Here is a 13,921-nt window from a genome sequence, read left to right on the forward strand (position 1 = left end):
GAGGTAACATCAGAAAGAGTTGATGATTGATTGGAGTGACTCCAAGACTAGGTAGGTAGTGTACTTTAGCTGAGATAATAAATATTATGCTGGCTCATTGATGTTCCTCCTTTAGTAGGAACTCTGTCATTTATTCCAGATTTACACCATTTGGAGTCAGAAACCAGAGGCACATCTTCTCTCCTTGTGTGACTTTTGGGGAAATCTATTAGGCTGTGCAGGAAGGGTATGGGGAGCTTTTGCTCCTGTCCATCACATAGACTGACTGCTATGAGCAGTACTTTTCCTGTGACAGAAAGCCTGTTCAAGGTCAAGGGTAAAGAACTCAATGTATAGTTTCATGGAAATAGTCCTAAAAGCTGTGGTCTTTTAAGACTATCAGTTATTTTAGCTATTTTTGGGTCAAGAAATCCAGAACTTTATAGACTTTGAAATTGCCCTCTGAAGTAGACATAAGCCATCTCTGATTGACCACCATTTCTATACAGTTTCCCATATTGTTAGTACCACCATCCCAAAATAGAATTTTCATACTTTCTTTCTAGGGTGAAGGCATGTAACTTAGTTTCCACCTACTAGACCAACGCTCATGAGACTTGAATATAGAAGAATGCAATATGAAGTGAGGACCAAGTGTGGGGAAATCCAGATTCAGTCAAGTGCAGCAATGAGAAGGAGGGGAGTATAGTTCTGGACACATAGTCAACATGGTGTAGTTAGTTTGGAAAGGCTGGGGGCAGACAATGTGTAGAGATTATCTACCACCAAGCAGCTTTTAAGAGGGGAGGCATAGTATGCAGTGTTAGGAGGAAAGGCAGCAGAGATATGCTTTGAAACAGTGGATCAGAGAGCTTCAGTTAAATACAGTGCAGACTTCACATAGATCTTTGGAAAGGATGCTGCTCTGTCAAACTCAGTGGCCACATAGACCTAAGTGTAACTGGATGGCTTCGCCCCTTAGGGGAGCACTTTTGACCTAAAGATGTCTCACTCACGTCTGTACCTAACTCAGGGATGTGTCTAGCAAGAGGACAAAGGTTATCCAAAAACTGTCTGATAAGAAATTAACATCTTTGGAGAGAGAGGGTTGGAAGCAGGGGAGGACAGCACCTGAGCTTGTTCCTAGAGCAGGGGCCCTCTTCATGCTCACTCTCAGATGGTTTGCATCTCATCACTGGATTTGGATTTAGGTTGGATCGACACAGGGGTCTGTCCCGGAATTGAGGTACTGCCTCTTATGGACACAAGGAGGGAGGAAGCCAGTGGACAGTGTAAGATAGAAGATGGATCTGTGTTCCAGCGCTGTTCACTAGCTCTGTTATCAACACTTGTTTAAGTGTTGGAAAGTCACTTAAATCCACCGGTTCTTGATAATTCTCATTTATCTCTAAAGTGGGAATGATAGTAACAGCTAACACATATAGTGCTAACTATGTGCATATATTCATCTAATCTTCAGAGCCACCCTATTATTATCATCTCCATTTTCCTGGAGAGGAAAGTGAGGAACAGAGTTTCAGTAACCTGCCCAAAATTCCACAATTCCTTGGTAGTGGAGCAAAGATCTGAACCCAGGCAGACTGCCTCCAGGGTCTGTGCTCTCAACCTTTCCCCTCTATTGCCTCTATAATAGTAGTAAGGTAATAACATGGGGAAAACACCTGGCACAGAGAGGGCATTTGATAAACAGTGCTGGAAGAGGGATGGAGAAGGAAGGCAAAAGCAAGAATTCTCACCTTTGTAACTGCATGAGTGAGGAAAGAATCAGGTTGACTTAGAATAAGCTCTTTGTGTATAACCGACAAGACGTATGGGAATAGCATGGATCCTCATACATTTCTAATGTGTACCCATAGACATACAATTCCAGAAAGATTTTTAAAAGGTTTTTGTACTTTTTTCCTTCTAGACCTAAATCTGAAACCAAATGCCTTCAAATCAGTGCTTTAAAAGTTAAATATACCCAGTGCATATGTGTGAGTGTGGGTGCCCATACTTTTCATTAACTTGTACCACTACTTGAAAGCTATTATTTTCATATCCATTTTCATCAGGCTGGTACCTCACAGATAAGCTGCAATAAGTATGTTTTCAGGAAGTTCGGTGATTACTTTTCAGCATATAAAATCATGTTTAGCTTTGTTGAAATATTTGTGTACATTGACCTAGCAAAGAAGGCAAATAATAGACAAGTCAAATTCTGCAAGTAAACAGTTATTCGTATTTGAATCAAATGAAAAGATTAAAGAATGACATAAAGGAACTCCATAATTCACTTTCTCTCTTCACTTAAAATATAACACTAACTTTCCAGACTACATTTTCAGAACAGTCTACTTCTTATTAACTGATATAAGCCTTTAGATATCCCTTTGAAACAAAGAGAAAATGATGAAAATAAAAGGAAACAGAAATCATCTTAAATATTTGTCTGTTCTTACACTTTTTATACAGACATAAGTTAATGAATTCAATAAACTTCCTGACAAAATATTCTGCCATACTTTCTGAAAGTGTTTGAAACAATAAAATATTTAAGATTTCATAATTTTTATATATGAAGGTTACATTTATCACAAACCAAAAATCTATAATCTTAATGTACTTTCCCTTTATTTCGTGATATCCCATCCACAGATGTCTTAGTTCTTGAATCACATGGAAAAACCAGGACATGCTTCTACCCACTTTAACACTAACTATGGCAAATTGCAAACTGAACTGATTTGAGTAATCCACGTCTTTAATCTATAAAATATAGAATAAAACCAACATGAATGTGTAATTTTCCTAGTACATTGGTTATTTTTGGTAATAACATCTTCAGGGTGTTTCTTGGAAGCGAATAGCCTACATTTTTATGAGGATGTGTACATTTTATTCTCAAAATGGGGGAATCATAGAAATTCTAGTTAAAGTTCTGAAGACTCAAGGTATGCACATTAAAAGCATAGAAGAGTATTCCTGAGGGAAAATGGAGTTCATACAAGGTTTAGTCATGAACTTAAAATAACTGAAGACTTGTCAAGGAAAATGACATCCCAGAAGGCACAGAAATGAGTATCACTGTCTTAAAAGGGATCATGGAAGCAACTTTAGAACAATTAAAGACATCGTGAGCCAAATCTTGCAGAAGTATAATGTGGATAAAGGAAACTCTGGCATATTCCTATCCTTTAACCACAACTTTGATTAAGAAGACAGATGCTAGATAATTTTAAATTAGATATCCAATGGTTTGAAGAATTTAATGGATTTAAAACACTCATACTTTGTCAAAGGAAGAGTTATATTAAAAAGTTACCTTGGTTATTTCTTGATACAGAAATTATAGCTAGATTGTCAATATTCCTGTTTTTCAAATGTGTGCACACAATATTCAAAAGGAAAATGTATCTATAACATAAATGCTCTAGAATCTATCAGGACAGTTATTGGTCTCATAGAACCTCACAGATTGAAGGATACCCTTTACTTTTTCATCCAAAGTGAGATAAAGAGAGCCGTACTTCTTGAAGTGCTTTCTTTCTCTCATAGTCCAGTTCTCTTGGAAAAGAATAGCTTCTTTTTCGGGGGAAGAAATACCACAGAAAAAAAATTTTGTATGAAAGTTTACACATAGCCACAACAATGAAAAATAAAATCTTTATTATAGCTACACTACACACATATATATTTTATATGTATATATCTCCCTGAGATACACAGTGTAATTAAATTCTTTTATCATAGATCTGATTTTCCCTTTTTCAAGTAATATTAAAACTCAATATATATATCCTATTATCCAGCATGCAGCAAGGGAAAGCACCTTCATAAATTTAAATTCATTATCAAATTCAAATTAAAGTTATCCAAGAATAGGTTTCCAAATCACATATATTAGATGGTATATGTCTTTCATGACACAAAAGCCATTAAGAAGATCACTGTGGCAGATGCAGTAAATTGTGTTTCACAGAACACTGGAAGCTGATGCTGACTGCTCTCCTCGTTCTCATTTTCTATGCGTACCTCTGCTCATTATGTCTGCCTTTGTGAGCTGTCCTCCCATCTTTCTTCTGTTCATTTAAATTGTACTCAGAGAGCTAAGGCACTGAAAGGAGTCTTAGAGATCATGGACCAGCAGTTTATAGATGTTGGAACTGAAGCTTGAGAGGGAGCATCCTGACCAAGGTCATGCAGCAGCGGGTGACAGAGCTGAGGGTACGATCTCGTGCTTATACTCTCCTGCCTCATGTACATAAAAACAAATATGGGAAATCTTAGTTTTTCCCTCAAAACTCAATTCCTATCTCCCTCTTCAACAAAGTCATTTTTTTCTTTTTCTATTACAGTTTACTATAAGATATTGAATATAGTTCCCTACACAGTAGGACCTTGTTGTCTACAGTGCCATTTCTGACTGTGCAGCAAGGATGCTTGTTTGAATCCAGGCTATACTGCCCTTGCTGTATAACTGTAAGCGAGTTTTTATCTTCATCATATTAGTTTCCTCATGGGTAAAATAGAGAAAATAACAGCTCCTACTGCATAGGATTAAGAGCCTTAAAAGTAAATATTCATGAAACACTTAGAATAGTGTCAAGCCATAGTAAGTGCTCAATAAACATTAGTTGTCATTATTATAATTGTCCACATTAATCACTCTTTCTCTCCTCTTTTGTATTTTTCGCAAATACCACCCAGTTAGCACTTACTTATTTTCTTGTTGTTCTATTTATAATGTTTATTCCAGTTTTCTCGTCCCAGCTGAAGTCATTTCAAGGTAGGGACAATGTCCTATATTTCTTCTGTGTACCCCCATAGGGCCTAACCCAATGTTTGATGCAACACAGGGATACTGTATTTTTCTGCTGGTTCACTCAGAATGTCTGGGAACCAGTATTTATTCAATCTCTTTAGGTGATGCTGCTGTGTAGCCAAGTTGGAGAACTGCTGTGCTAGACGGTTGGATTGCAAGAATGTCATCCTGTAGGGTATTTGCCCAGGGTAAGGCACGAGGCAGTTGCAACTCTATAGCTACCTTATAAAATTCTGTCAAGTAATATGCAGTCTAGACATGACTCACTTTCTAAGAGGAGCTTTGAGGAGTGAGGAGATATTTGAACATGAATTCTGTTACCAAGACTCTGAGACCCTGAAATGTTATTTTGTTTGATTCATTTCCATTCCCACATGATTGTGGCTGGAACTTTTGCTTTCCTTTTTGGCCAGGCTGACTCCTGCATATGTATCATTTTCCATACACTGGATCCCTGCTTTATGCCCGACTGGGGGGGGTGGCAATTCCCGAGTCACGGCTACTGAGTCTCCTTCAGCACTCTGTGATTTCCTTGGGAGTCTGGAGTCTGTCATCCTCTCTAACCTTGTGGTTTCTCTGGCTTGATGACTTTCATCCTTTTGTCTCAAGATACAGCTTAAAAAATACCTATATATATATACATATATACTTGAGAAAAGTAGCATCATTAGGATATGTCAAAATATAGACTTGTTCTTCTATTTCTTTGGCCAGTATTACCTATTCTGAACAACTTGCTATTCTAGAAGATTCTATTTCATTAGTTGATGTAACATGTATAATTTATATTGTCTTTTATTTTTATAGTTAAATTATTCTTGTATTTATTTAGAAAATATTTCTTGAGTATCTGTGATGTGCCAGACATTGTGATAGTCGCTTGAAATATAAAGATTAAAGACCTAGTCCCTCATAGACTCCCTGGAGAGATGGTCCAGGGTATGATGGAGCAATGTGTGAACTGCTGTGATGACATGTAGGCAGGGCACCTATCCCAATACAGGGGTACTGTACCAGATGCTGCCATATGTATTGAGTCATTTAATTCTCACAGTAACTTTAGGATGGAGTGGACATGTGTTTTCATTTTAAAGACAGGCAAACTGGATCTCAGAGTAAGCCATTTGCCCAAGTTCACAAAGCCAACAAATTAATTTTTTATTTAACTACCCACTCCTGGCAATGTTTTTTTTTAATTAATAAATTTTATTTTTAGAGCAGTTTTAGGTCACAGCAAAATTGAGTAAAACGTTTTTCCATATACCACCCACCCCCTCCCCAACCTCCCAGGCATCCTGCACCACAGTGATATCTTTGTTACAGCAGATGAACCTACACTGACACATCATTGTCACTCAAAGTCCATACTTTACATTAGGTTTCATTCTTGGTGTTGTGTATTCACCATTGCAATATTATAAAGAAGAGTTTCACTGACCTACAAATCCTCTGTGCTCTGGCTATTCATACCTCCCTCCTTCCCTCCTAACCCCTGGCAACCACTGTCTCCATAATTTTACCTTTCCTAGAATGTCACATAGTTGGAATCATACAGCATGTAGTTCTTTCATATTGGCTTCTTTCATTTAGTACTATGCACTTACTTATTCATGTCTTTTCATGGCTTGATAGCTCATTTCCTTTTAACTCTGAAAAATATTCTATTGTTTGGATGTACCAGTTTATCCATGCACTTAATAAAGGATATCTTGGTTGTTTCCAAGTTTTGACAGTTATGAATAAAACTGCTATATACATCCACATGCAAGTTTTTGAGTGGACATAAATTTTCAGTTTATTTGAGTGAATACCAAGGAGTCTGATTTCTGGATTATGTGGTAAGAGTATGTTTATTTTTGTAAGAAAACACCAAACTGTCTTCCAAAATGGCTATACCATTTTGCATTCTCACCAGCAATGAATAAGAGTTACTATAGTTCCACATCCTTACCAGCGTTTGGAATTGTCAGTGTTTTGGACTTTGGTTGAATATTAGGTGTGTAGTGGCATTTCATTGTTTTAATTTGCAATTCTCTAATGACATATGATGTTGAACATCTTTTCGTATGCTTATTTGCCATCTATATATCTTTTTTGGTGAGATCTTTTGCCTATTTTAAAAAATCAAGTTATTCATTTTCTTAGTGTTATCTATTAATATTTTATATCTGAGGTAAACATAAGAGAATCACCTTATTAAAAAAGAAAAAAAGCATCTCCTGATAGCTCAGCTGGGAGCTGACTTGGTACTCAGCTAGGCCATGATGTTCTCGTGTTGAACATGAGCAGTTTCATAGGTCGTCCACTCTGAGACAGTTGTGGTTTGAGACAAAAACAAGATCACCTTGTAATCATGCCTGAACACAGACAAAAGCAAGAACATGGTGCAAACCACAAAAATGACCAACATCCCCTCTCCATGCTAACGTGACTGCCGCTGCTTTTTTATCGATCTCAGCTTTAGCCCTACTCCATTCCTCATGTCTCATAGATAAAAATTAAGATACTCAGTGATAAAATTGCTCCCACTTTCTGATAGTACCAAATCCAGAAGCAAAACCACCTTTACCTGGAACCTCCCCAGCAAGACTGAGGGGGTCCCCAGGATGCAGGACTTTCAGTACTACAATCGGGAAATTCCTGGGCCAGCTTGATCACCCTACTCTCTAAAATAACCTAACACAAGCCCAAATATTTTAACAAGCTCCTCCTAACATCCTCATACTGAGATACCGCCAAGTTCCCAATAGTATTTGGTCTCCATTGCTGCAAACACTTCCAATAAATCCAACCTTGTTATACCGTGTTCCTGGTGGTCTTTGTTGATGGGCAAAGACCAGTCAACAAAATCAAAATGAAGCAAATACTATAGCAATAATTTAGTAGATTGCTCCTTAACAATAATGTTTTAAACGATTCATTTCCTTCTGACAATAGGAAGTGGAAAATTGCATAACTTATGGGGAAGCCAAACAGCATGTTGAATCTTAACATAAAAGAAAAATGTCCAGAAAATATTATTATGCCATCATACGGACTTTGTTTTATTGTTTTTATAACTTCCCTTCCTTTCTGTTTGTCAGGGATCATGTCTGACCACCAGTTTGGTAACCAGTTTATGTGCAGTGTGGTGGCCTCTCATGTGAGTCATCTGCCCACAACCAACCTCAGCTTCGTCTGGATTGCTCCACCTGCTGGCACAGGCTGTGTGAATTTCATGTAAGTACCCAAAATGTCTGTGACTGGTACAGAAGGCAAATGTGTTATCAAACCAAACTTGGGTCCACTTGCCTGCACACAGTAAAGCCAATCTATGGACACCAGCTTGTGGTGAAGGGAAGTACAGTGTTTATATCAGGGCACCAAACAAGGAGTCCAGGCAGCTAGTGCTCAAAAGACCTGAACTCCGCAGTGGCTTTCAGGGAAAGGATTTTTAAAGACAGGGTGAGGGAGAGGGTTGTGGGGTACGTGATCAGCTCATGGACATTCTTCTGATTGGTTGATGGCGAGGTAATCAGGAGTCGGTATTATTAACCCCTGGTTCCAACTGGTCTGGGGTCAAGGTATTTGTAGGCAGCATACAGTTAACCACCTGGTGGGGGTTTCAGTATCTGCACAGCAGCTCAGAGGACATGGCTCAGAATATTATCTATAGCCCTTGAGGAGGAACTAAAGGTCCTTGACTAAACTATTATAATTTTGTCTTGCTTGGCTGTTTGCCTTTGTTTCCGCATTTTCTTACTTCTCTGATTAAATTTATGCTTTGGCACTCAGGGAAGGCCTAGGAGGCTAAAGTTTTTCTACAAGTAAGAGGCAGGTGTAGGACATGGGGTGGTCTGTCCTGGGAAGGCCCCATAGGGTCCTGCTAGGTTACAAATATACCTCTCATGAGGTTACATATACAGTCACTATTTAAATGTATTATTTTAGCAGATTTAACCTTAATTAAAGCCTCTCATTTTAGTGTCAAAAGAGGCCAAAACTGTAAAAAAAAAAAAAAAAAAAGTAATTTTAGCAGTTTATTTTTGCATATTTATTTGTACCTCAGGAGATCTATATTGGATTTTAGCTGATTAAAATACACAATAAGATAAAAGTATGTGAAGAAATCAAGACAATAGGAAAAATGATATTCAGAAAATAAGATGAAAACAGGTACAAAAAATGCTATGAGCCTCCATACATAAAGAAGAAGACCACAGATTAGAGATTTAGCTTTTAGCTTTCTAGCCACTAGTGCCAAGAGGAAAATGTGATCAGTTAGCTGATTCATGGTGGTAAGAAGTCAGAACTCTATAGAAACCTACTGAATCTCTCCTATGCTTTCATTAAGAGGAAACAGGGAAATGTAGTGAGCAATGTCCCAACAGCATCCTTAGATAAACTCTGAACTATGGTTCAAAGTCTGTGACTTGTGACATCTCTCAGTATAGACTCTTCCCCTACCCTTGCCTTACAATCACTGCTCCTCATCTTTCTTAGTCATCTCTTTTTTCCCCCATAGCCCTTTGTTCACTTCTAACACATGATATACTTCATTTATTTAATTATGTATGTTATTTATTGTGTGACTGTTCCTGCTGAAATGCAAGTTCCTTGAAGGCAAGAATGCATTTCTATTTTGTTCACTGATTTGCCCCAGTTGTCTACTACAGTCTCTGCACACACAGTAAGCATTTACTAAATATTTCTTGAATGGACGAGTAGGCCAATGGAACAAGGTCAAATGCAGTTCAGAAACAGCTATTCTATGGGCAGTCAGGTGAAATAGAGCTGGAATTCATCTTGAATAGTGTTCTATTCCAACCTTCTACTCAGACGACAAAATCCCATAAAACTTGCATACTCCAAAATTTACCACTACTTTTTCTTCTCCCTTAATAATACACAGTTGAATGTCAAGGGTTTATATCACGTCACTGATTATATACTCTCTCTGCCTATCCTCTGGATCAGGGGTCCCCAACCCCCTCCCCCCCCCAAGTCCACAGACCGATAGTGGCCTTAGGAACCAGTCCGCACAGCAGGAGGTGAGCAGCGGGCGAGGAGCGAAGCTTTCTCTCCTGCTCCCCATCACTCCCCATCACTTGCATACCGCCTGAACCATCACCCCGCCCCCCACCCCCCACCCCGTGTCTTCCACGAAACCAGTCCCTGGTGCCAAGGTGGTTGGGGACCACTGCTCTGGGTTACTCAGGCTGCAAACGTGAGATTCATCCCACCCAGGTGGTTGACATTTAATCCCATCATTTTCTCCCTCGGAAAGTTTTTTACACTTGAACCCTTTCCTTCCAGTACCTCTTGCTAAGATGATTGCAGTAGCTTCCTAACTGGTCTGTTCACCTCCAGCCTATTTCCCATACAGTCCATCTTGCACATTGTTGTCCAATTAATCTTACTAAGGCACAAGTGCTCAAAACTTGGATATCCTAAGACTTCCTTCTAAAGGCCAGCCCTTTGGCATTGGTTTCAAGGTTCTTCCAAATCTTGCTGTTTATCATCTTCTCTCGTCTCCCATAGCCCGCACCTCCCAATGGGCACAAATTGGCAGTACTTCCCACAATTCCCTAAACATTCCATGACTTTCTCTCTTTCTCCATGCTTTTCCCTTAGCCTAGAACGCTTTATTCTCTCAAATTCAATTGTTAAATTCCTATTCTTTCTTAAAGCTGGCATTCTTAAAAAATCTTCTGTAAAGCTTCTAAGACATAAGCAACAGAAGTGATGTGTATTGTCACATTTTGCTTGTAACTCTATTATAATGCTGACTATATTTTACTCTATATTTATTTGAGTTAATTTCTTGCCTTTTCTATTAGATTAGATTGGATAAGGACAAATTCTTATTTCTTCGTGATTCCTCCACAGTTGGTTCAAGGACTTATACATAGAATTCACAGAAAATGCCCTTTGAATTCTGTATCCTGGGAGGGTGGGGGTTATTGGTTCTAGGACCTCCCACGTATGCTCAAGTCCCTTATATGAAATGGCATGGTACAGCAGACCCTCTGTATCTGTGGTTTCTGCATCCAGAGATTCAACCCACCATGGAAGCAAAATCCAGGGATACGGAGGGCCAGCTGTATCTGAAGTACAGTGTTGTCTTTTTCTTTAGTTTAATAGTAAGCTCTGACTCTCTCTTTTGGCATGCTTTATCTTACTCATGTTGGCACTTGTTAGGGTAGTTTAAATTCTTGCCATGCATAACTTCTTCATTTAAAACAAGAATTATTTTTTGAAAGAACACAAATTAAATCTATGCCAGCAATACAGAACTGCCTATTTCCAAATAGATATAGTTTTTCATTTAACCTGTTTTAAAATGATATTTGATGGCTTATGGCCTCACTGTTCCTGGGATATCAAATTGTATTCTCTTCTGATAAATAATGTAGGTATTTTTTTTGGGGTGCCCTCAAAATACATGGTATGGGCCAAGTGAATCTGAGACTTAATTTTCCCACCCATTAAATAAGGTTAGTAATAATTTCCTGAAAAGGGTTGTTATGAGCATGCAGAGTCCTGGATCTAGTCCTCAGCTTTGCAGGAAGTCCAGAATCTTCAGAGGTGATCAGCCTCAAATCAGGGACTCCCCAAACCAAAAACAAAATTGGAAGATGCTGATAAATAACCAAGGAACTGGACATTGGTTCAAGATGGCGGAGTAGAAGGACATGCTCTCACTCCCTCTTTCGAAAACACTGGAAACACAACTAACTGCTGAACAGTCATCGACAGGAAGACACTGGAACTCACCGAAAAAGATACCCCACATGCAGAGACAAAGGAGAAGCCAAAATGAGACGGTAGGAGGGGTGCTATCACAATAAAATCAAATCCCATAACTGCTGGGTGGGTGACTCACAAACTGAAGAACACTTATACCACAGAAGTCCACCCACTGGATTGAAGGTTCTGAGCCACACGTCAGGCTTCCCAACCTGGGGGTCCGGCAACAGGAGGAAGAATTCCTAGAGAATCAGACTTTGAAGGCTAGCGGGATTTGATTGCAGGACTTCGACAAGACTGGGGGAAACAGAGACTCCACTCTTGGAGGGCACACACAAAGTAGTGTGCGCATCAGGACCCAGGGGAAGGAGCAGTGACCCCAGTGGAGACTGAACCAGACCTACCTGCTAGTGTTGGAGGGTCTCCTGCAGAGGGGAGGACAGCTGTGGCTCACCAAGAGACAAGGACACTGGCAGCAGAAGTTCTGGTAATTACTCCTCGGTGTGAGCGCCCCCAGAGTCCACCATTAGCCCCACCAAAGAGCCCGGGTAGGCTCCAGTGTTGGGTCGCCTCAGGCCAAACAACCAACAGGGAGGGAACCCAGCCCCACCCATCATGAGACAAGGGGATTAAAGTTTTACTGAGCTCTGCCCACCAGAGCAACAGTCAGCTCTACCCACCACCATTCCCTCCCATCAGGAAACTTGCACAAGTCTCTTAGGTAGCCTCATCCACCAGAGGGCAGACAGCAGAAGCAAGACGAACTACAGTCCTGCAGCCTGTGGAACAAAAACCACATTCACAGAAAGATAGACAAGATGAAAAGGCAGAGGGCTATGTACCAGACGAACGAACAAGATAAAACCCCAGAAAAACAACTAAATGAAATGGAGATAGGCAATCTTCCAGAAAAAGAATTTAGAATAATGATAGTGGAGATGACCCAGGACGTCGGGAAAAAAATGGAAGCAAAGATCGAGAAGATGCAAGAAATGTTTAACAAAGATCTAGAAGAATTAAAGAACAAACAAACAGAGATGAACAAAACAATAACTAAAATGAAAACTACAGTAGAAAGAATCAATAGCAGAATAACTGAGGCAGAAGAACGGATAAGTGACCTGGAAGACAGAATGGTGGAATTCACTGCTGGGGAACAGAATAAAGAAAAAAGAATGAAAAGAAATGAAGACAGCCTAAGAGACCTCTGGGACAACATTAAACGCAACAACATTCGCATTATAGGGGTCCCAGAAGGAGAAGAGAGAGAGAAAGGACATGAGAAAATATTTGAAGAGATTATAGTTGAAAACTTCCCTAACATGGGAAAGGAAATAGCCACCCAAGTCCAGGAAGTGCAGAGAGTCCCACACAGGATAAACCCAAGGAGAAACACGCCGAGACACATAATAATCAAATTGGCAAAAATTAAAGACACAGAAAAATTATTGAAAGCAGCAAGGGACAAATGACAAATAACATACAAGGGAACTCCCATAAGGTTAACAGCTGATTTCTCAGCAGAAACTCTACAAGCCAGAAGGGGGTGGCATGATATACTTTAAGTGATGAAAGGGAAGAACCTACAACCAAGATTACTCTGCCCGGCAGAGACCTCATTCAGATTCGATGGAGAAATCAAAAGCTTTATAGACGAGCAAAAGCTAAGAGAATTCAGCACCACCAAACCAGCTTACAACAAATGCTAAAGGAACTTTTCTAAGTGAGAAACACAAGAGAAGAAAAGGACCTACAAAAACAAACCCAAAACAATTAAGAAAATGGTCATAGGAACATACATATCGATAATTACCTTAAACGTGAATGGATTAAATGCTCCAACCAAAAGACACAGGCTTGCTGAATGAATACAAAAACAAGACCCATCTATATACTGTCTACAAGAGACCCACTTCAGACCTAGGGGCACATACAGACTGAAAGTGAGGAGATGGAAAAAGATATTCCATGCAAATGGAAATCCAAAGAAAGCTGGAGTAGCAATACTCATATCAGATAAAATAGACTTTAAAATAAAGAATGTTACAAGAGACAAGGAAGGACACTACATAATGATCAAGGTATCAATCCAAGAAGGAGATATAACAGTTATAAATATATATGCACCCAACATAGGAGCACTTCAGTACATAAGGCAACTGCTAACAGCTATAAAAGAGGAAATCAACAGTAACACAGTAATAGTGGGGGACTTTAACACCTCACTTACACCAATGGACAGACCATCCAAAATGAAAATAAATAAGGAAACACAAGCTTTAAATGACATAATAGACTAGATAGATTTAATTGATATTTATAGGACATTCCATCCAAAAACAGCAGATTACACTTTCTTCTCAAGTGTGCACAAAACATTCTCCAGGA

The 13,921-nt window shown here is 39.3% G+C and overlaps 1 protein-coding gene across 1 annotated transcript in view; it reads left to right on the top strand.

Moving 5' to 3' along the window:
- The window catches only part of RELN (reelin), a 523,882-nt gene that overhangs the window by 146,915 nt on the left and 363,046 nt on the right, over positions 1 to 13,921 (top strand). The window contains exon 3 of the mRNA XM_068549918.1: positions 7,888 to 8,023. Coding sequence (XP_068406019.1) covers positions 7,888 to 8,023 — 136 coding nt within the window. The remainder of the gene's footprint in view (positions 1 to 7,887; positions 8,024 to 13,921) is intronic.

This window comes from Eschrichtius robustus, chromosome 8 (genome assembly GCF_028021215.1).
Source record: "Eschrichtius robustus isolate mEscRob2 chromosome 8, mEscRob2.pri, whole genome shotgun sequence".
Lineage (NCBI taxonomy): Eukaryota > Metazoa > Chordata > Mammalia > Artiodactyla > Eschrichtiidae > Eschrichtius > Eschrichtius robustus.